This window comes from Neodiprion virginianus, chromosome 5, assembly GCF_021901495.1.
Source record: "Neodiprion virginianus isolate iyNeoVirg1 chromosome 5, iyNeoVirg1.1, whole genome shotgun sequence".
NCBI classification, from domain to species: Eukaryota; Metazoa; Arthropoda; class Insecta; order Hymenoptera; family Diprionidae; genus Neodiprion; species Neodiprion virginianus.
Genome location: NC_060881.1, coordinates 35196346 through 35220388, shown reverse-complemented (window position 1 = coordinate 35220388; position 24043 = coordinate 35196346). Strand labels below are relative to the sequence as shown.

General features: G+C 43.5%; 2 protein-coding genes across 18 annotated transcripts in view; one reads left to right on the top strand and one right to left on the bottom strand.

The window, feature by feature from the left end:
* Positions 1-18209, top strand: part of LOC124304644 (E3 ubiquitin-protein ligase Rnf220-like) — an 81879-nt gene extending 63670 nt beyond the window's left edge. For 3 of the 7 annotated variants that reach the window (XM_046763140.1, XM_046763143.1, XM_046763139.1), the window contains 5 exons: positions 14018-14289; positions 14414-14681; positions 15610-16070; positions 16179-16253; positions 16441-16596. In XM_046763140.1, coding sequence (XP_046619096.1) covers positions 14018-14289; positions 14414-14681; positions 15610-16070; positions 16179-16253; positions 16441-16596 — 1232 coding nt within the window. The other 4 variants (XM_046763142.1, XM_046763141.1, XR_006908244.1 and 1 more) reach the window with 3 other exon arrangements.
* Positions 18210-20773: 2564 nt separating this feature from the next.
* LOC124306267 (filamin-A) overlaps positions 20774-24043 on the bottom strand; it is a 32953-nt gene continuing 29683 nt past the window's right edge. For all 11 annotated transcript variants that reach the window (XM_046766766.1, XM_046766764.1, XM_046766765.1 and 8 more), the window contains 4 exons: positions 23128-23321; positions 22115-22556; positions 21677-21880; positions 20774-21570 (listed from right to left, as the gene is read on the bottom strand). In XM_046766766.1, coding sequence (XP_046622722.1) covers positions 21386-21570; positions 21677-21880; positions 22115-22556; positions 23128-23321 — 1025 coding nt within the window. In that variant the 3' untranslated portion in view covers positions 20774-21385. The remainder of the gene's footprint in view (positions 21571-21676; positions 21881-22114; positions 22557-23127; positions 23322-24043) is intronic.

The following is a 24043-nucleotide window of genomic DNA, read 5'->3' as shown; positions in this document are numbered from 1 at the left end:
ACGGCGCCTATTGTGCAGCCCGGATCGGTGGGAGGAAGTCTTTCGAAACGAGTCCTTTCACCCAGCAAGGGGTGTGCCTCCTTATACTACCTGTAGATATATAGAGGAGCAGAGGAGAAACTAGCTTTGTGAACGCCGCGCTGCACTGTTGAAATTAACTTTTTATCTCTTTTCCTTAACTGCGCCCACATCCCTTCCTAACTCCTTACCCCTTCTTAGGGGTACAATTTTTACCCACGGGGGTAATATGGCCGTAAGTAAGAGATATATAGATCTAATATAGATTCTTGCGTACTTTGCTGTATTGGACTTTAACTGTGGCCCATCTCTTACCTTTGCCCACCTCACTCGGAATCAACCTAACTTGCTGACTCTGTCTCTGCACTTTGGTTCTCATATTTTTTTTTTTTCATGTACACGCGCACTGTTGCGTACCGTTCTCATTTTATTCATATAAATTTGTGCTTCCCGGGTTGTTTTTCGTTTATAACGCCAAATTTATGTACCGACAAGCTTCCTATATAATATATAACACGTGCGGACCGGGGGTATCAGCAATTTCAACGATATACCATACTCGCTTTGTATAGCACGAGGCGATTTTTACATAAATATAAATATGTACCATAAAGTTGAGGATACGTGGCGCGGAAAAGAGATGGGGCGGGGGTTTTAAGGGGCTGTCACGACGCTGGAATTTTCACTCATTCTCTTTAAACGCATCGTCGAAGCTTGGCAATACAGTGTACCTTTTGTGCGGTGGCCAGTTTTCGTTAACTCGTTGCATGACGCAAAATGATCCGAACTGTCGCGAGTTGTAACTGCGACTTAAGTCAAGTTTTGGGATCACGGTGTAGTACTACAACGGGGGTTCAGACCGGGACAAGAAGACGTGTGTGGTGTGAAAGCTTGCATGACTGGGGCTGGACTGTGAAGTTAAATGCGGTACAATGATTCCGAACAAAACCACCTCAGATATCTATTATTATTGTTATTATTACCATATATTACCGAGCCCCCCCTTCCTCTATTCCGCCAATCCTGCAATAAGGTGTGTAACGCGTTACCATAAAGCATCCTGTTAAGCTGTAGGGGTGCCAACCTTTCGAACAAACGGGTCGAACGAGCCGCGAAAAGATCCGTCTAAAAACGCCGTGCGGGATTCTAACGATTCTTTAAGAATTCGCAATGTACCAGGTTTGGTGTTTTTTTGTTCTTTTTTCTAAACAAATGTAAGCGGCAATCGGTTGATCGGAAATGAGCCGGCAGTTGGAGGTTAGGTCCGAGATCGTGCAATTGTCAAGCTGTCGGTATAAAATGTTGACTAGATTTGAAGTGGGGTTCGGGGATGTACGTATATGTATAGAAACGCTCCGTCCCTTCTGACATCTGTATTAGCCCGCTAATAGAGGGGTTGACATTTTGTATCGTTCCGACTTTCGTACGTGACGAACACCCGGTGTAGTTGGCCCAAAGGTGCAGCGGCAGGAGCAGGATACGCACACATCTATAGATTTCCCGAATGACTTTGTACGAGTCCACTAATCCGTAGGTAACGCATAATGCCGAACGTTTGTTGGCCAGAAGCGAGAGTCAGTCAGTGGTCCTTGGTACAGATTATAAGGGGATGTTGTAGCGACGGGTCTGAATCCAGACGCGAAACAAATCACTCGCGCAAAACACCGTTATTCAAGTACTTATTAAGGTAAGTGTACCAGTTATCGACACGTTTAGATCCAATTGACGACCATTTTATATTTTACAAAATTATAAACAGTGGGTCAAAATTGTGAATTTCTCGATGACCAATCCAATTACTAGAGGGTTAGACACTAGAATTTATTCTATGGTAATTTTACCATACCAACCAAGGATTGAACAGATACCACCAAAAAAGGTCAATAATTGGGACAGGGTCAGTAACTGGTACACTTACCTTACTGGTCGGTTGTGCAACTATTGTTGCTAAATCTGTACCTGGCCAATCAGGGCACAGCCGCGGACATATTGCAACAAAATTCTCATAGTCCATCTGACCAGTCGACTAGTTTTCTCAAAAGTTCCACCAAAGTAGTTCTCCGTCCATCTGGGGAGTTTGAAAGCGGTGTTACTTCGTCGACTCGTAGCCGTCGCTAACAACATCCCCTACCACCGAGTTACCCCGGGGTGTAGGCCACTATTAGTTGAGTTTTGGTGGTTCTAGTTCGTCCGTCAGTCAGTCAGTGGCTACGACCGGTCGGTACTGCGTGCAGTCTTCTTGACTTTCGTCACCGATACTGTCGTATACGCGTGTAAAAAAGCAGTCTTGTGTGTGGGTGGCTTACGTTGCAGTTTTTGAAACAACCAAGGCGTGTGTGCGCGTGTGTAAAAGTGTGAAAGTGTGCGTTTGTGTGCACGGGTCAAAATGTATCACAACGTCAATATATCGTTACTCTGGAATTTGTACTGTGAGCATAAAAGCATATGTACCTACACGTATCCCTGGATTACCTGTACTGTACTCGGTTTTTTTTTTTTTTTAACGACCAATCACCCCGCGGAACAGTACCTATAATAGAAGGAAATTGTTCCAAAAGTTGAAACGGATATTTATTCCAGTTTTTCGTCCCATTCCAATTATCCTATGGCATATCCTTTAGCGTTTGATAAATGTAGACACCGATCGTCGACACGTACCCTGGGTCGTTATATAACTTATATAATTGAGGCTAGTTTCTGAGATAATTGATTCTAAAGGACTTGTTGCGTGCTGTAAATAACGGCGCCCGGTGATTATAATCCGAATCTTTGAAAGGGATAGGGTTGAAAATCTACCGCATCACTTTTCGAGTCATACCGACTACGGCTGCCCATATATTATAACTCTTCAGATAACATTTGACTATAGGATCTTCTTCGGAATTAAACGCTTATATATATATATATATATATATATAGATGTCAGACTCGAGTGTTGTAAACTGTATATGGCGGTCATAAAAGCGGATCCTTTGATGCTGTCGTAAATACCTTCATTTTTATAAATTAGTTTTGTCCTTACTTCTCATACCTACAAAACGCGTATAAGGCTACGGCCCGAAGCTGTACGTGAGTTTTCTGCAACCACATTTCAGTGCTAAAATTTGTACAGAAGACCGTTAAGAGGCAGGCGTTTAGTTCTTCGAATAGAAAATACTGCCCTGGTAAAAAACGAAATATCTCTCCGAAGGGTTCCGAAGTCTTTCTTGTGCTGCAAAGTATCCATAAAAAATTGTATAGCGTGCTGTGATTTTATTCAAATCGATTATGAGCGCAGTTAGTCAGGCCCCTTGTCCACTTCTTGGCAACCGTTATCACGATAATAACAATTTCAGAGGCAGGGAAGATCTTCAGGTGAGAAGGTGATAACGTTACGTTACCACCTCGTTTCCATGCCAGTAAGAGATTTCATCTTGTCACCTGCGACGGCGACATCGTTTCATTATCCCGAGTTTCGAATGGCCGCTCCTCTAGGAAGTCTTGGTAAAGATTATGATAAAAAAACTTGAATGAACTGGCTTGGACGCAGCGGAACGTTAAGTGGCGTGATCTCGAGCATGCAGGAGAAGCTCCAGAATGTTTAAACCTCCACACTTCCTACGATCCTTTGCACTCCGAAGCCATTTGATGTCTGGCACATCAGCATCCATGCGTTAAGGCAGAATTTAATAATTAATTTGTGCGCTGCTCACAGCGGTTAGTTAGCAAGGTTTGATTGGTCTTGACAACCCGAGCATCGAAGCGTTTCGCTGCTACTGTTGTTGCTGCTGCTGCTGCTGCTGCTGCTGCCAATGTTGGGCAGCTTCGCTTCTACGCACATAGCGAACCCATGCATTCCATCGGTTGGGCAGACGGTAATATTACAGTCATAACTGGACCCTGGGTATGGGATGATCGGTCGGTTTGTTGTCCGCGAGTGTCTGCCGGAACGTAGATTTCTATCACGGTTCAGCGATATCAAAGAACTGTTGGACCGAGCTCAGTGGTAAAGGAGCACTCGGGACCCGGTTGTTGCTCATGGGCACGGTAGTCACCTACAATTTTCACCGTTGTTAATTGGAGGTAAAAATTATTCTTGAGATGGACACATTTTCACTGACCAATTACCGCCCTTTGGAACCTCTGTAAGCAACGTTACGTTTCACCGTCGACAGTCGTGTCGCTGCACATTCCGCATTCCGTTGCGCCTTTATATCCGGTTGGGTAATTGCGACAATCGTTACAGGGCTGCACATTTATTTATCATCATCATTGTTATTGTTCGTCATCGGCACAATAACGCACGGTAGCCGTGTATACCTACATATAGGTGTATTTATTATCGAGATAGCGAAATACCCTCTGCAACTGTCGTTTTTTCTTAAACTCGCTTCCAATTACGAGGGGTTAGTTTAGTGGGCAGACCATTCTCGAATGGCAGTGCGTGTTCCTTGATAATGCAATAACGTATCCTGCAAAGTCCACTTCATAAAGCACCTCTATCCTTCTCCCTCCTCTCCTTTCAACCGGACACTTTCTCACTTGCGCTCCTTGTTTTTCAAACCTCGGTCCTTCCCCCTTATCTTTATCTTCGTTATCCGCTGCACTCGGCTGTGCTACCACACTCGGCTGTATGCTTTGCAGTTCAGCAAACGAACACCTTTACCTGCAATTTTCATAAACCAATCACCGTAACCTCCAACTTCAGTTTAATAAAGTCCCGTCCGCACTCGTTCTACAAATGGTGAAAACACGAATCATATTTCACTCACAATCGGTAATCTTCCTACATTGGGAGTAGAGGGAAATAAATACCTGTACGAACGATGCCCGATCATTAGAAGTTGTCACTTACAGGCTACTACAGGCTTGAAGGAAAACTCGGTGAGAATCGTTACCAGTATAATCTCCGCGTGTCGAATACATACTCTGATATTTATGCAGCTGATCATCGCTGCGTTCGTTTAAACAGTTTATGGGGTATCCACCCACCTGACGTTGAACGTGTTTATCGCCAGAGGACGATACGTAGAGCCGAGTTGGTGTTAATCGGATTCAATCGGCGCCACTCGGCGTTCTTTGACGTGTCGCTAATGGTAATTTGGGCCTAATATGATTAAAAATACACGGAAACGTTACGCGTGGAGGAAGAGCAGCAGATCTTCAAAGTTGGAAGCCCCGTTTTTTTTCGTCATTCGATTTACCGTGCCCGGCGACGATGTCCAAAAATTTGAAAACAAGCACATTTTCACACCGATAGTATTCAGACTTTATTGTAACCCAAGCGATCAAGTTTCGACTCGTCATTCCTATAGCTGCACTTCCCGCGCTGCCGGATAGTGTGGATAAACCTTTAACCGTGCGTTTAATCCGTACGTTTCAATTAATTCAGCTACCCTTGTCTGGCCGAGGAAAACGTATGTAGAAGGCGAGATCCGCGCGTGGACGATACTCAAGACTCCTCCTCGTTCACCGGGGCAGTACCTACGCGGCGCCCTGACTAAGTTATCACTTTGTTGGTTCGGACGTGTTTATGAATATTGGCGAGTAGCCGAACACACGAACATGCGCGTATATATTACTGCAGGCACCGCGAGTGGAGAAACGGCGTTGCAGGTAGGAGGTGCGGAACCTCGTAGGTATATGTGTGAACGTGTTGGCCTGAGTCGAGAGTCGAATATCGCGCGTGGAGGAGGCCCAACTTGAAGAACACAACCACGTATAGGAGGAGGTTTGGTAGCTGGCTAGCTGTCGAACGGTTCTTGACCGCTATTAATTTCAATTCGGCATTCTCTTTGTGATTTTCTTTCTTTCTCACAGCATAAAACTGCCACGGAGTAGGTACTGCAATAACATACGACGCTGAAGTCGGTGTAACGTTTGTGTAACGAAACATTAGGGAAAAATTCATTATTTCTTAATTTTAGAATGACTTTCAAGGAGTTGGCTTTTCAAAACAATAGTATTTCTAAGGGTGCGAAGTAACGATTTTTCCCAAACATGCGTCGTTAAGGTAACGTTGCTTACTTCGCCCTCATAATGACATATAACGCTATGCGCTCGTCGTCGTAGAATATTTCTGGAAAATTTATCGCATAACGGGCCTTATCGTTGAGATAACTGCGATGAAAATAACGAGTGAGTAATATTTATAATCATCCAGGGCGTCAAAGATCCCCGTTTGAACCCGAAATGGGCTTCGACCTTGTCTCCGTCTACCGTCGTTGCTGAAATAATGTGCAACAACAGGAGTCGAAGAGACGCCTGTGGTGCAAGTAGTCTCCCGCGAGGCTGACTACTCCTCCTCCTCGTCCTCCTCATCCTCATCCTGCTGTGGTATACGAAGCGTTGCGATGATATATACGGGATTTGTCTTGGCGGCAAAGAGACATGCATCATCTAGCAAATATTAACCCTGATACAGCCCATTCGTTCGCTTAATTACAAACAGCAGTGATTTAAGAGCGACACTCGACGGGGGGATTTACCGACACTCTCGTGCACTTTTAGCCGTGCTTTGCTTATGGAACTTATTGTCGCTATTGGAAAATCTCCACGTGACGTCAGAGCCTGGTTGTTGGCGCCATTTTATCGCCACGTAAGCTAAGTTTTTAATTTTAATGAAGGCAAATCGTAACACGGAGGGTTTCAAATTACTCGTGTCACATAAATTAATTAAACATAATCAATATATATCTGTTCTATCATTCACGCGCGAAAAAACACTGTCAGCTGTCAGCCTGGTTGCACTTGTTTACAAAATGAAAAATATTTATCGGCGAGAAAAAACCTTCGATCAAGGTCGGAAAAATATATTGATAAAGCTCGTGTAAAAGTTTGATACCGATCGGTTCAGCCGTTGCCGAGAAATCTTTCTCACCGACTTTGAAAACATAGCTTTGAGAAAAACGCGTTCAAAGTTTCACAAGCACTTTCAAACGCTCCGGGGGTCGTCTTTGCAAATGTGCGCGTAACTTTGAGAATATTTGTCGGATCGACATGAAATTTTCTGCGTATATACTCGAATGTATGTACGATACGAAAAGGAACTTAAAGAAAAATCGATTTTTTACAAATTCTGACCAGGTATAACCCCTGAAAGGAGTGCGATACGTACGTACCCTGAGAAATCTTTAAATATACGCCGACGAGTATGAAACAAATTGTCGTATAACGTACAGTGAGTTTTCCGGCTGGTGCAGGGTGCCGAGAGAGGGAGGATCCGGAGAGTAACAGAGAAAGGAATGTCTATATGAGCCTTCGGGAATCACCCCAAGCACGCCAACTGAGGGCTACCCGGGTCGACGCGGTGACGCGTGTTCTGCACATCGGCCAAAGGAAAGATCAGCAAAGTGAGGCTGATCTCTCTCTCGCTTTCCCTTCCGTTCCCATCCCTCGGGGTCTGAAAAATAAAACTGCATCGAGGCGGCTTTCAATAAAACTGCACGACCAACAACCCGGGGCTACTACGCCGGAAAGAAAAACCATGTCAAGATTTATGCGCTTGTAAAGAGATTTTCACCCGAATAGTTGTCAAGTATTCCGAATCTCGACTCTCTGCGATGATTTTAGTTTTTTTTCTTCCGCCAGGAAGAAATTTCCGACGAAGAATATCAAGGCGAAAAGTACCCCGAAGGCGTACCGGTTGAGGACCCAGGTGACACGAGGTTCTTTTTTAATAACAAGAAAGTAGTCATCTCCTTGTTCGCCGGAGCTCAAGAATGACGCTGTAAAACTAAATTTACCTTTACCGTACGTTGCGCCGTCGACTACACAGCGACTCAACGAGGAAATTCTACGGCACACGTCTGCTTTGCGGAATTGAGTATAAGTAAGGCGTAGTCGCTGCAGTCTAGCTAGCTACGCGTTCACTGCCGAGCGGAGAGATTTCAACCAGCTAGCGGAGCAAAGAGATACTCTGGTATGCATGAAAGGAGGGATCCTTACAGCCTCCTTACTTACCCGCACCCTCAGACTTCGCTCTTGCTAACCGCCTGCGAGCCGCCTTCCTTCCTACGCTCCCATATTCTTAACTGCCAAACTTACTGCCCGCCAAGCCAACCAGCCCTGCACCCTAAGATAGCCCCCACATAACAATCTCTTCGCCAACCCTACCGATGACTTTCCTATATGTAATATCCCGGGCTGCGGTATCATTTGCAAATTACACCCGCGTAGAAAATTTGCGATCGTCAAAATTCGCGTTACTGTAGGTATGGCGTCTTTATCGTATCCAGTCGAATCTGTCGTATATTATCGTCTTATACCCAAAGCCATGTCTGAGGGGTTATACCTACCTAGTCAGGATTTTTCAGAAATCGACTTTTCCTCTCGTTTTCGTAATGTATTATATACATTCAAGTACATACGCAGAAAATATCATGTCGATTCGACAAATATTCGCTAAAATACGTGCGCATTTGCAAAGACGCCTCGGAGCGTATGAGAGTGATTGTGAAAGATTAAACGCGTTTTTCTCAAAACTATATTTTCAAAGTCAGTGAAGCAAGATTTCTCGGAAACGGCTAAACTGATCGGTAATAAATTTTTACACAAGCTTGATCGCTATATTTTTCAGTCCTTGCTCCAAAGTATCTCCTCGCCGGTAAATATTTTACATTTTGTAAACAAATTGAGGCGAAAATTTGTATGAAAAATCGATTTTCTTTTTGACAAGCCGCCGTTTTGGTAACAATTAATATTTTGCTTATTTCTTTGATTAAACACCAGATAATACCTTATGTTAACTAATTCTTTTTTGTTTTCTCATTTCGGATGATCCAGTCCAGAGACATCTTGCTCACCGCAAGACGGCTTTTTTTAAAGGTGCTCCCGGAGATCGGCTATTGTAGCTTTAAAAATGTTTACGTTTACAAATAACAAATGTCAGAATAAAGTCTAAAAATAGTCGAAAAATCACTTTTCTTCGGCCTTCTGACCAATTGTAAGTATAAACCCTTAAATTACGTGTCGATAAATGTTCCTCAACATCTCCGCACGTGCGATTACCGTTTCATACCAATTTGCCCGAGCTGTTTAATTGTTAAGAACGAGGTTGCGGATTGTTTTTGGGGTTCAAGTTATTAATAAAATGGTCAGCGGTTTGCGAGGGGTACGCCGGGATTAGCAGAATTACTGATGGACCATAAAGGGCTTCCCTGTTATGGGGGGGGGGGGGGGAAACGGAGGGGATGAAATGTACGGTGTACATGTATATATACATATATATACGTGCAACAGTCGTGATTCTGCGCTTTCGCGATCAATTATTTCACTCCGACGCCTTCCGTTTACGTGCTGCACCATACGCTGCCAGCAGGTATATATTTAAGTGGGGAAGGATTTGCATTTGACTGATCGGAAATACGTGCGTGGAAAGCTCCGAGTGTAAATCGCAATTGTTGTGTATTCCGGCAAGAGATCTGCGGGAAAATCGTCCGCTTTGGTACCGAAAGAACCGGAACAAGTATAATTGCCGCGTGACACGTTGAACGGCATCAGGTATCAATCAATCGCGGGCGAAAGATCGAGCCGGATCTGCAAAGTAGGTATAAGAGCCTAAAGTCCGGGTGAAAGCCCGCCGTAAAATCCACTCCCCCAAAACCCAGGAGACAACAGTTGTGGCTAAATGCCTGTCGCTTACCCGTTCGACCCTAGAAATTTGGCACAACTCTTTCGTTACTCAGCCTGCGAGTAGTTATTTAATTAAAACCGGATTACGGTATGTGTAAGTGTCTGCAGGGTCTGTCGCCCAGCCGAACTTAACGTTCGTGTGATGTTACATCCATTCTACTAATTACCGCGTTTTCCGATTAGATTTGCGTAAATATTGAATTGGCTGCATGCTGTGCCTACCTTTGCAATTCCCGTTAATTCATCAATTTTCAGTAATTCCTCGCTGTTGTAATTATACCTATTAAAGCTTGCCAATTGTATCCCTTACCGAATGAAATCGACATATTTATAGCCATTAAATTTTTTTTTTTTTTTGCTCTTAAGGTGCCAGTCGAAAAATTTGACAAATGCTGATAAAAAAATTATCGTAAAAGTTGGCGGAAGTATGAAAATATTTAGAGGTCGCTAGCAATAAATTATTTTAATATTTTTTATATCTTTTTATGTGTACACCTTGCGGACTTGTATATATATTAGCTGATTTATTTTTTTGTAACGTGGTCCAATTATCGTTCACCAATCAACAACAAGCTTCGCCTAACAATTCCGCAGTTGGCTGTTCCCGTTTTTCAGCCGAAAGATTAATAGTCTCGGAGAAATTTGGACAACAGTTTTTGCTACCGAAAAAAGAGTATCACATCACGTTAATGTCCCCACTTCGTTTTCAGTAGTGATTTTTATAAACAGCGATTAATTGGACCACGATACGAGAAAAATAAACTATGTATAATAAGTGCGTAAGGTGTACACATAAAAATAAATAAAAAAAATATTGCAATAATTGGTAGCGACCTCTTTTTTTCAGTATTTGTCACAAATCTTTCGAGTGGCACCTAACAAAAAAAGAAAAGTTAATAAATGAATCACCCTAGACTATGCATGATACACCGCGAGAGCATTATTTTGTTTATTTACAAATGGCGACGGGACATAATCATGTAAACTCAGCTCGACAGTTCGTCGGAATAATTTATATAATATTAGACATCTCGGATTATCGACAAGTTTTTGAAAGAACAAACTTTCATCGGGTAATACACGATTGATGCCGAAGGTGATTGAGAAGAAGTTTGAGAACAGATTACGGCATTCTATGAAACGGGCAGGTAACTAGGTTAACCTCGTAACCATAGCCAACCCTTGAGCTTACCAAACACTATTAGCACAGTCATTAATTATCACAATGACCTTGTTATTTCGTTCTAAAATTTAAACTCTCGTGCTAACGTATTTACTCAGATCATTTAACGAATTCTGTAAGCCGATTAGTGAGAAATCGACGGAGCTCCTGTAGACACGATGATGGGAATCGAGATTCAATTAAATGGCATAAACGGAAGTTGTCATGCCTGCATCGGGAGAGAAACTATTTAGATTTTAACATGCCGATAAAGCTAATGGGTAAAAGGATGCGTATCACTCGAAGCTGGCCGCAGATCGTGAATCCAGCAACGACGTTCGTTGCAGTCGACAGAGGGTTCGTAATTGAGAACGATAAGACAAATATAAAATGGATCCTATATAAGCTATTGCCACCCGTTGGGGGACAAGGATTTCCAGTTAGGGTACTTCGCGTACACTTTAATATTCAGATATGACCGACTTTTAGCTCTCATTTCTCCTTGGCTCGGTCTCTTTTAATTAAAGATACTGCAGCCAAGGAGCTGGTTAGCGTATATCTAGATCCAGCATAGCTTGCTCGCCGCTGTTAGTCTTGGTGCCTGGCATAAATGATAGGACAGTTATGAAATTCAGTTGCGTGCCGAGGCAACGTGCAAAAGATAGCGGTATCCTCACTTTAGCCCGATGTATTGTTGTCGCCCTGCAATAAAAAGATAAAAGTTTCCAAAGGTAATACCTGAAGAACGCGGCGCGAGCCCTCCTTCCTTATTACGTCGCTTAATCACGTGATCTTTCTCCTACAATGGTAGCTTTAAACGTAAACAGCTGTTTCACGCTGACATCTCTCTCCTCTTGACAAACCCTCCAGGGCCGAGTCTCTTCTCAAATTCCACTTATTTCCAAATCGAAACACCTGGTCTAACCAGCTTGTCAGTATAGTGAATGTTCTGATTTGAACATGCGAAAAATAATCGTACGTGAGCTTGGGAATCGGGCTGGAACTGATCGAACTATTATTTACATTTCGTAACCTCAAAAGTCCATTCGACTTTGTCACTTCGAGACTACGGTTACCGTTTCAATGATATTATTCGATTTCTTTCCAATGTATCCTCTACTAGCAATTGACGAAAACGACGAGGCGTGAGATAGACGACAGTCTAGACTGGAGGTTGAAAATTAAACGTCTAGATCCGCAAGGCGAAGGGGTCGAGAGCTCGTGTGCATCCCTGTTTCTTTCAATAAAGGAACGAAAGAGAATATTGAATACAGTGGCGCGCACATAAATTTGCAACCGTACTTAATTGAAGGGGAAAGAGGTCTCGGGCACAAAGAAATGTTAGCCGGCTAGCCGCGCAGATAGGATATGTTAAACGGTTCAAGAATGCCGCTCTTCTCTGCAAATAAACGAAATGAAACGCAAACGGAACCGAGCTAGAATCTACCTACGGCCAACCGAGCTGAAGGATATATCTATTGAACGTCGAAACGTCTTTTACACGGCGTAGAACTTGTAATACTACTGTCCGTTGATTCTTCAATGACAATTCGTTCGAATGGAAAAAATCTGCATCCAACGGAAACGACAATGGTGCGCGTAACTCGCGATGCTTGCGGCATCAAAGGCATCGGGCAGGATGTGTAAAAGTCTGATAAACAAATATATGCTGATGTATTGTCAAAACAGCTGATGCATATGCTCTCCGATTTTGGAAATGAGAAAGTGAAAATAAACGCTACGTGCTGTGCTCTGCAAGAGTTGAAATATATCTGTATAAGTGAAACATGGATGCGATATGTATCGTGAAGTGGGAGGCTTTTTTTCAATTTTTTTTTTTTTTTTTTATTTTTCTTTCGAGTGGGCTTGTGTAAGAAGGCACGAGACTTGCTCTCGCCAACCGAAACAGGGGCGCGGGGGAGGGGGATACCAAATGTTCTTTGTCTTCTAATACGCGAGCAAACGTCAACGGATGCCGCTCGCGGCTATCTGAGTTCTTGTAAAAATAGACGGGCGGGGGTCTACGGAGTAATATGTGAATGTTTTCCGGATATGCGGTTATTTTGTTTGGAAGGTCGGTTGGACACCGTACCCAACATCTCAGTCCCACCACTTCTTCCCACTCCAGACAGCGATGCCTTAATACATGCTTGCTACCTCACTCTGCACTATACCACGCTACGCTAGTTAGGAGGTTGAGAGACTGACTGGTGGTAGGCGGCGGTAGGCGGTAGGCAAGTAGGCAGTAGGCAGTGCCGGACGGTGCAAATAAATAAACAGTTGTGTGAAACGACCCAGCTGGGTACACCCGGCTTATACGATGTGTACACCATACACCACCCACTTAGTAGACTGGTCCAGTTTCCTCCATTTCTCTCTCTTGCGCTCCAAATTAAAGTAACAACTCTTCAACAACTCGATCTCCTCTCTTGTCAAAGTGTCAACATTTTCCCTTACCCTTTAAGGGGGCGTTTACGGCCAAACAATCGATGTTTTACATTTTTGTACACTTTCAACCCTCCTCTGAATAGGCTCGTATCGATTTAGGACCTAAAAAACATTAAACGCGTTTTACATCGCTTTTTATTCTTCAAACTTGCTCGCAAGGTTTCTCCTATAGTTTCTGACCGATTCACCTGAAACTTTCACATGTTATTTTTTTTTTTAAGTATTCGTCGTACATTGTCATAGCATTTTGTCCGATTTCTCACCTGGGAGTGAGATACCCCAAATTTTGTGTTGAAAGACGGCTCATTTTTTGTCATGATTCTTAAAAATGATTTATTTTCATTTAAAATAAAGCTCTTGGAAAATTCCTATGACAATTTATGGGCATTTGCAAGTAGATTATGCCATGGAAATCCGTATTCTATGCCTCAAATATTGAACTAGAAACCATGCGCACAATGAAGTATCACCTTTTTACACCCTATTAAAATTGCACTCTGTGCATCACCCTGATACATTTAATTTCCTGCATGAGAAAAAAATTAACTGAAATTCCTGTAAATGCCCCCTTGAGCACGTTTCCACAAGTGGTTTAATACACGTGAAGTGCGTACCCTATTATCTCCTATTTCGAGAATGCCTCTTACACCACACGTTATATATGTTTTGTTACAATGGAAACTATCGCTTTGAGAAATGAAGGCGCAAAAGACTATTGCAAAAGCACAGTTCTACGTACTCTGTGCAGCCAAAAATGTGTTTCTTCTTTAATTCCAGGTAAAAAGAAATTCCCTTCCGACCCCTCATGTTGTCCAGTATGCGGTGTGACTGTTCGTCCCCAGGAACTTGAGCAACATTTTGCTCAGGAACTCGACCGATTGTACAAGGTATCATCGACGACACCTCGGCCAAGATCATCGCGATCTTCGGGACCCCCGGGACATCCTCAGGACCACCCTCACGCGCCGCTTCTCCACGCACCATCGGCGGCTGACGGAACGCTCCAAGGACGATGGGAAACTTACAAACGAATCAAAGCCAATAGACAAGTGAGCAGCCATCCTGATTTTGAATAAATCAATCCTCGATCGAGTTCAAAGAACTCAATTCCAAGGGAATATCCGAAAGAATACGCACGGTCACAATATTCTTTGCTTTTGGTATTTCTTTTAGGCGAGAATTCGTGTCAAAAATCGAAAAAGAAAAGCTGATGAACCGTCGTGCCCTGTGTGTAGTGAAAGATTGTCTGGAAGTCCCGAGGAGTTGAATCAGCATGTTGAACGTTGCTTGAACAAACACAATGGCAACCCTGCGGGACAAAATCCTGGAATCGACGACGAAGAGGTTGACGTCGAGGGAGATCCTGAAACATTTGAGGAATACGAGTGGGCGGGACAACGGCGAGTTCGCGCAACCTCAATGCTAGTTGGCGGATTCTCGGGTGAGTCGGCTCGTTCATCAATCTTTATTTAAATCGTTTACAATTTTGCGATTCCATATGTTTTCGTAGGGTGTCTAGAGTTGCTGGAACGAGATGTCGTTACCGTCAGGTGAAATCGTTAACTCGTTAATGCAATTGTACAGCTACACCTTGAATTTGTCATCGACTGCACTAGTGCGTCATGTGGTTTCTGAATGGAGGGGTGGATATGGGGTATACGGTGGTGTGTTGTGCGACTCGCCAGCTCACCACTAAACCACAGTTGCGTGCAGTAGGCCACTTTGTATACGTTGATCGCCGACTATCCATTAGAGGCATTCGCCACGCTGCTGATAATTTTCTATTAAGCTTCCAACTCGATATTCTATAACGTGTCTCAGTAACTGCCGACGAATATTTGTGATCGGAAGCTTCAGTTCTTACCATGCAGCGTAGGTCTTCACACCTGTGCCTGTATAATGAATCATGTGATAGGATTCCATGCCTTGTAATAGTGTCGGGAATTTCAGTCTATTGAAGACTATCGTCTAAATTTATTATCATCACTGATCTCTGTACTAACTGGATGGCTGACTAGCGTCCTCGACCTGAGTCGGTTAGGAGCAGACGAAATCGACACCAACGTTTCAATAGCCTCCATGGAACTAACGAATCATGTGGTTCACTGCATAGGTGATTGGTTAAAGTGACAGAATTATGTGAGTAAACCTGTTTCTGATAGGCTATCACCTACGTTATCCATTAGTTTAACTTCGTGTATTGGAGCACTAGTGTTGGTTTTTGGGACTTCCAATCGGCACAAGCTGCCGTGTGCTGGAAGCATATGAGTCAGCCATCCAGTTAGCGTAGAGACCGGTGACTATTGTAGCTGAAGCTTGAGAATCGAATGACGATCGTCGCCTGGTCTCTGTTGTTGTTTCATGTTCAGCTGCAGGCCTGGCAACATCGTCAAGTAATCGAAGTATCGCCGGCGCGCTTGGCGGTCAGCAGGAAGACGAGGATATAGACTTAGTAGTGGACGGTGACGATGCTGCACAATTTGGTCCGGCACAATACTCGGAGGCGGATGTCGTCGCGCCTCGTGCCGAAGGCACTCCAAGGGAACAAAAAGAGCGCGACGCACTCCGAGAGGCGGTAATATCGCCGCATGCACCACACACACCCCACACTCCTCCGGAACAGCCTCATGGTGCTCAGGTTGAGGTGAAGCCGGAACCGGGATCCATCCTTCCCTCAGGGCAACATAATCGCGAGAGCGACGAAATCGACGCGGCGTCAAACGCCGTTTGCAGGGATTCCGACGCCCCGGTTGTCGAAGCGTTGCGCGGAAGGATCCGAGATCTCGAAGCTGAAATGCGAGTCCAACCGTTCAAGTGTCTCATATGCATGGTGAGTTTCGCGATCCTGGCTCTTGCCGATACTACCCCTCAACATTCCTTGGGCCTATAACAATTCTCAGCTTATATAACCTGGAGTTTATACTTATCCTGTTTCCAGGAACAATACAAGAAACCGGTAACCTCCGTTTGCTGCTGGCACGTACACTGTGAACAATGTTGGCTTCACACTCTGGTAAGTTGCTAAATATTTGCGATTTTATACATTTGGACACAACTGACGGACTTCGTCGTATAGCTTGACTGATGGAACTGGGTTATCTCAGGTCAATCCCTAAGCTTAAGTGTAATGAATAATTGTGTCGAACAGTTGGTAACTTGGTCACATTTTCTGTCCCAAAAAGACCTAATTTCTTGATCAGACTTTCTTAGTTCTCCCTCGAATGAAGATTTGGACGACTTACTCATCATTTTGTAATTACATACTGGCCATGGCAACTACCGAATGCAATGGGCTTGAGAATGAGGTGCTGCAGGGGAATACACAATCGCTGACGGTAGGATTTCCATATTTATGATTTCAGGGGGCGAAAAAATTATGCCCGCAGTGCAACATGATCACATCGCCGGCAGACTTGAGACGCATTTACATGTGAGGCTGCCAACCATCCACGTCGCGTAACTTTTCCAACCGTTCACGGTTTTCAAAAGTTCACTTGCAGACCTTGACCAATCATTTGTTGATACGGTCTGACCAACGGTCCAAACGGACGCGGCCATCCAAATCTAAATCTCTATTAACCCAGTGCACACTTGTATATTTGTATATTACCTTAAATTAAAGATTCATAATAATAAGAAGAAAATTTGAAAAATAACACGTCATGCATTTATAGTAATATAGTAGGTGAATTAATATCTGGACTGTATCTTCCAAGTATACATATATTACATAATTAATTAATTGAAAATCGCCATCATGAATACAGGTTTAAAACATCGATACCACAAACTGCAAACGCCTCTGTATACATATTTACAAAGTCTACTCAAACATCAACCCACAAGGTGTGTATCGAACGGACGTATGCCTACTCTTAAGCACACACAATAATTGTACTATGGTGAAAATGCGTAATCAGTTTATGCACTAATGATTTGATCTATTTATTTTTATATTTATTTATCATGTTGGCAAATATTGTTTCTAGGTTCTCGTGATTCGTAAGAGTCATTATCGATGGAAGAGTTCAAAGAGATCAGGGACACTTGCAAGCAATGTACTTGGATGTTTTATGCTACTTCTTGCAAGCGTCTGACCCTATAGATAATTCATTTAGTACTTCAGTCCAGAGGTGCTGAAATAGTTTTGACAACTCTCATCCGAACGTAATTCGAACACGATATTCTGTTGATTCATTGCAAAGTATAGAAAGCGACCCCCGAATTTCGTAATCTACCGCTTAGTAAATATCATCCTTTACCAGACAGTTTCTAATCTTTTCTTCTATGGATGTTTAAAATTAAAAAAAAAAAAAAAAAAAAAAAGATCACTACCGCGAGTATTACGAATCATATCATCGAATGCCTGGTGCGTCTTTGATCGATCAATACTTGAGGCTTTTCGAATCTCTCTTCGCGAGGCGGTCGACGGATACGGGTAGCTGCAACTTAAGGGAGTGCCCTGGTCGATTTCGACGTTGACGTGCCTATATATCTCCGAATATCCAAGTCCACGTATCGAAAACGTGGAAAGCGGCTCCACAGTGCGATCCTCTATACAATTTTGAACTAAAACACCCCAATGCATTTCCATTTAACGCAGAAATGTATTAGTGTTTTTGTTCAGAATTTTGTATATAATCGCACTGTGAAGCCTTTTTCCCCTTTTGCGATACGTGGACTTACACGTTCCGAGATGTATACGTCAACGTCGAAATCGACCAGGGTACACTCTTAAATACCGCGTGAACGGAGATGGAATGCCAAATAATTTTCTATGTGATAGGTTTGTACACGAACGAACGTATTCAGATAAAGTTGAGCAAATCGATATACGAATAACGTGGAAGAACTAAGAAAACTGAAGTATAAGTGTAAATTAAAGCGAATATAAACACGAAATAAAAAGTTTCTTGCAGAAAACGTGAACAACAATTCTGTACTCAATAAAACGATCATGGAATATGTAGATGAGATGTTATATTGTATAAAATTTATTTTCCGTTCCTTACCGATGACACCCTACAGGCTGCAAGCACCCTACGTTGTATAAGGTATGGTTCTATTTACCTCCCTCGATAATAAGAAGTAGAAAAAGAAAGGTGAAATACAGAAAGCTGAATAAAAAATGTGTGTTTGTATGCGGGAGTGTGCTCTACGTCTGCGTATATGTGGAAAAACCGACAAAATGGCGGAGTTATGCGAGACATTTGTAACAAGCCTGCTGGGTGGCTGGAAACGCGAGCCGCGGGGGAGAGGGAAAGGTTTTCTCTGTCGAAGAGTGACCGTGATAAAACGAAAGCTTTTTGCCGACCCGGTGTGTGTAGGTGTGCTGACGCCTCTCTGCTTGTCTGCGACGAGGAACGTAACTCTTAGTACTATGTATGTAGGTATGTAGGTAGGTAGTTAGGTACCTGACACCCGGCTGTAGGTTGCGACGTTCTTGAAAGAGAGAATATGCGCGAAGAGAGGAGGCAGGAAGATGCAAGAGGACAGAACGCGAATAAAATCAAGTGGGTGGTACGCGGAAGTATAGGATCGCCACGCCTCTAGCCCGGTCGTTGTTAGTTCGTCCCTCCTTTTCCTAGGTAGAAAGGTAGGTTTTTCTTGTATCCGTGTAAGCGTCGCAGGGACGAAACTGGTTAACGAATTTTCCGAAAAGGTAAGTGAGAGACCATCCAAGTAGTCGTGTTGATTATACGTTCATTTCTCTGCTTGACCGGTATTATTCACACTTTTTTATGATATCTCTCGTGAAGAAATAGAATTCCAGACAGAACCGAGGCATTCGCTCCGGGTGGATGAGTACGTCTGTTCGCCTAACTGCCGAAGAAGAGAAAAGGGGAAAAATAAAAAAAACATCCAGCTACGTGCCGCGAGAGAAATAATTTTTGAATCGCTCTCTGTAGGTGGAGGATCCGAGGATCAGGTGGTTCCTCTACCAAAATTTTCCGTCTCTCTGTTCCGCGGCTTGCCCCCCCCCCCCCCGCCCCCACCTCTCGCCGCCTCTAATTGTTAGGGTGGGGGCGGGCTAGGAAGAGAGCAAGAAAAGTGGGGGCCGGTCTATACTTGGTCTGGGCCAACCGCCGCGAACGCGAGGCCGAACGTCGTGGCTTATACGCCTGCGAACGTGTCGAAAAAATTGACAAGCACCGCCCCCCAGCCGTAGCCAACCACGCAGTCGCCTCCTAGGAGGTGTAATACGAACCTACCACCTACCCACCTACCCACCTTTCCACCTAAACCCCGCGGTAACCTGCTACGACGTCGTCGCGACGCCCGCGCCGTCCTATAAAACGTTAACGTATACACACGCCCCCTCAGCCCTCCGGAGCGTCAGGTGTTGGCTTTAGTCAATACAACGTCGTGTTTAACCGTCCGACTACGACGCACGCCTAAATGGAACCCCACGCCTCCTCAGGTAACTTCGGGGGGCGTCGTAACACTCCAGGGCGGACGTTTTGCTTCGATATTGTTGTACACCTACCGAGGAAAAATTTATCCTTTGCTGTAGCTGTGAGCTAACTAGCGACGCGAACAACAAGCATGAACTTTAATTACCTGCGACCAAACCATTTTATATGTTCACCGCGGGGAAACAGCTTTTGGAAAATTATTTCTTTTTTCCAACGGCGTCGTTCGCTCCGGTCACAGGGTTGTTGACCCAAGATTAAAGGCTTGCGCGATTCTAAACCGATTTTTACCGACAAACTGTAACGGAGTTTCATTGTTGTACAGGAGTAGATTGGTTGGAGCATTTCATTCCGTCACTGAAAATAGTTTCCTTTTTATAACTCTTGAATCGTATACAGTTTTGTATCCCTCGAATAATGACCAAAAAGAATACACAAATAAGGAGCAAGAAAACAGCAGGACTTTCCTATCGTTTTTTGAACTTTTTACCACATGAAAATCGCCGTTTGAACGTGAAGATAGGTGAATAAATTATTCTTGGTATAAAGTACCTATGAAGTAAGAACCACAGTGTAAGTCTAACATCTGAATGAATTACCATTTATAAATTGAAAGCGCTTTAACTTAATGTACGAAATGCTGATCTTTCAAAATTTCTGAAAATCATCAGTGATGTAGAGATGAAACAAACTGTACCTACGCATTATTCCGCGCCACCTAAGCGAAATTTGCTTAATTGGTCCACATTCTATCCAAAAATTACCTCCCCGAGAAGGTAAAATGCAGCTTCGTGAATACTGGTGAAATTGGATTACACCAAGTTAGGTACAAACATAATCCTATTATCTTTAGACCGTTTATGAATCCGCGATTTGTATCGACTAGATTAATTCGTACCGTTCCGGTCAGCGTTAGAATTCAGAGTTTACCCAGGTTTAGTTGTTGAATTCAAAATTAGGTGGCAGTCCAGAAAGCCGCTATGTACATTTTAAATACGACGAAGCCTCGATTACACATCGTGAACTGCGATAACCACTGTAAAATAACCACGATAGTGTACATCTGGAGTTGAGTAACCTTTACACTGACGAGGGTAGACGGATATAAAGAAAAAGTAGATTAATAAATATATTAGTTTATTTCTATATTATTGTATAATATAATTCATATGTATGTAATGTATTCTCATATATCTGTATGTGGTAAATTGATATCATATAGTTATTACGCATTTTATTGCAAATACGACTTGATTCGCATAATATGGTATGATAGACGAACAGGTTACTCTACAGTAGAATAAAATCAAATTAAGGCACGATCCGTGGCTTGATGATGAATGGTGAACGATCAGGCGAGTTAACTATGCTAACAGAATGATTCGGTCATATTTCTCTTTGTAAATAATTTCGACTTGGTCGCCTTGTAGAACACTTTAAAAATTAGGTCAATGGTCATGTGCTCGGTGGTTGAACGATGGAATATCACAACTTTTGCATTATTACTGAGGATGAAATTCTGAAAGACGCTGTGAAAAAACATATAAAACACTTGCGACATGCTCCACGAAATAAATTTGAAAAATATTGGAGCAGTTTCGTTTGACTCAAGCACCGAGACACTGTGAGCATAGGCCTGAGTATAGACATACATAGGGAGTTGCTGTTGTATTTACAAATTGACTTGATTTCATGATATACTTAAGATGCATTACCGGCGTAGGGTTTAACTTTACACCTCAACCTTGTAGGGTGAACCAGGTATATGATCGTCGCCCCACTTAACGAGGACGATGTAGTCACCACGTTCACGGACAAGGTAACTTACGTTGTAATTGTGTCTTCCGGTATGCTTGACGTAAACCTCTTCGCAGGGTCCTTTGGGACCGTGAATCCCGACGAACAAGATGTTGTTGCCTGTGAGGGTGAAGATGAAAATTAGTCAGCACGATCGATTCAGCGACAATCATATCTACGCGAGTTTTCTTCATCTTCCCGCTGACATGGGCTAAAGATTTCTTACCGGCATCACCGGCGTGAACGGTGAATTGATTCTGCTTGCCGAGGTAGGCCTTCTTCAGACCCATACCCTTGCTGGTCACCTTCGAAGCATCGGACTTGAAGAGCGGAAGAACTGGTCCAACGTTCTTTGACTTGGAGATTTTTTGTACGGTCTCAACCACGACTGAGCTAGTTTCTTGCGCCCCCCTTTCAGCCAGGTCGGCACCTATAAGGGCATTGATGGATAATTAATTCGAAGGGACTGGACTTATACGCCCTGGATTTCGGCACCCTACCCTTGTTTTCGGTAAGAAACACAAGGAGTTGTGCCAGTGTACCGGAATCTACTTGACCACCGGCAGAAAAGCCACCGACCGGTTATCTAGCCAGTAATGCTCGCATGGTAACGTCTGCTTTGCCCTCGAACGATAAATTGGGAATTGACCAAAAGTATACCTACCAGTGCATGGAACCTTGTACGGCGATCCGACGATGTGGTAACCATTGTACTTGATGCTGATGTAGTAGTCACCCGGTACCAGCGGAGTGTATCTAACCTTGTAACCTTCTTCAACCTCTGTGCAGTCCATCGCGACTCTGCTAGGCCCATCAACCGATACTGCAAGTGCCCCGGCACCAGCGTTACAAGTGTCAATAATAAAGTCCGTCTTCTGACCAGTCTTTATTTCCGTCAAGCCATTTCCGTACGCGTGAAGTGCCGCAGGGTCTGCGTCTACCTTGCCGACCTTGATACGGAACGGGCTACCGGGTATGTGAACACCGTTGAACTTGAGGTGAATGTTGTGTATTCCATTCTCCCGTGCCATGAATCTCACTGAGTAAGTTTCCGAATCGATCGACTGGATGAAACAGTCGTCTTCGATTCCGCTCGGGGAAACGATCTAAAAAGAGAAAATAAATGGATAATGAGGGAAAAACATTTGAGGAACATTCCAAAGTGCTCTTCGAATTACAAAGATCTTTATTGAAGTATTATTCTGGGCCTTCCCGTATTTTCCTACTCAAGTTAAGGTTGGTATGTTTCGTCCGATAAGACGCATTCATTGATCTTCATTGTACAACTGTTCGTACAATTTCGGAAATTCGGGAAACTCTTGCAAACCAGTATAAAAACAGTTTTATTTCTGTTGATATATACTCCACGCTAACTGTATTCTGCTAGATGTGTAGGTGCTCTAAGCTTTTGCCTACGCGCTGTGACGTAGCTTCAGTGATTTCACAACTACAAGCTATTCCTGGCTTCGCGTTTACGCAAGTAAATTTCTGTACGTGAATTTATTAAGAATTAGAAAAAACGAAACCGATTATGCCTGTGGTTGTTTTTTTATTAGTGAGGGTACTGTAGAGAAAAACTGTCTGTATGTTGACAGAAAACTATTCGGTCTTTGTATTGGAATTACAAACAGCTGAATGACAACTCATCTTTCATAATTCATTGAGTATTTAGCTTACCTTGGCGTCCAATTCACCCTTAGCATCATTTTTGCGAACTAGGAAGGTCGCTGGTTTATCAGGTTGCACTCCACTGTCGGGAAACTGTGCCACCTCTAGTTTATGAGCGTCGCCGACCGCTGGGGAGATGTATACTTTGTGGGGCGAGTCAGGGATGTGTTGATCGTTGAACTTGATTCCAACCCGATATTCGCCTACAAACGAAGATCCATTAAGTCATTGTCATACTTAGCAGCTCGTCTTCATTTGTCAATTTGAAAATGATCGAGATTCGACCGTTTTGGAAAGTACAAAGCTGTTTTCGTACGACTGACCATCATTCTTATCTAAGGGGATCGTGTCATTTCCCGAGAGCACGATTTGCTTAGACGCCTTGAAGGTACCCATCCTCGGACTAAAGGTAGCGTAAGATGTCTGTGAAGAAACTCAATCCGCACGGGTTATTCGTGCGGCGAAGGGCGCGGCAGGGTGGGGTTACAAAGATTCAGAGAAATGTGAATAAAAAAAATTTTAAAAACCGAAAATAAAAAAAAATCAGGGAAGAAAAAGAAAAACCGAAAAACAGCCGAGATCAACGAGTGATGATGTAAACGCAGCTGTTCAACCGAAGCTCGATCGCACACCACTACTTCCTCTCACTCCTCTAACACAAAATCTGACCACGGATTCGAGATCGGTCCCCCTACCGTACCCCCCACGCTCCTATATGTACCCCACTTCTCACAGACTCAACCCAAATATAACTGCTGCCCTATCGAAGAGTCATCCGCTTCCACGACGACCAGAGGCACCTCTACTCTGCGAAAATATGAATCTCCTCAACAAATATAGCCCCTGGTATTTCTGGAACACACTAGAGCATCTGTGTTGGATCATTCCTATACGACGTCGATCGACGTGTGCGCATGTACCCGCA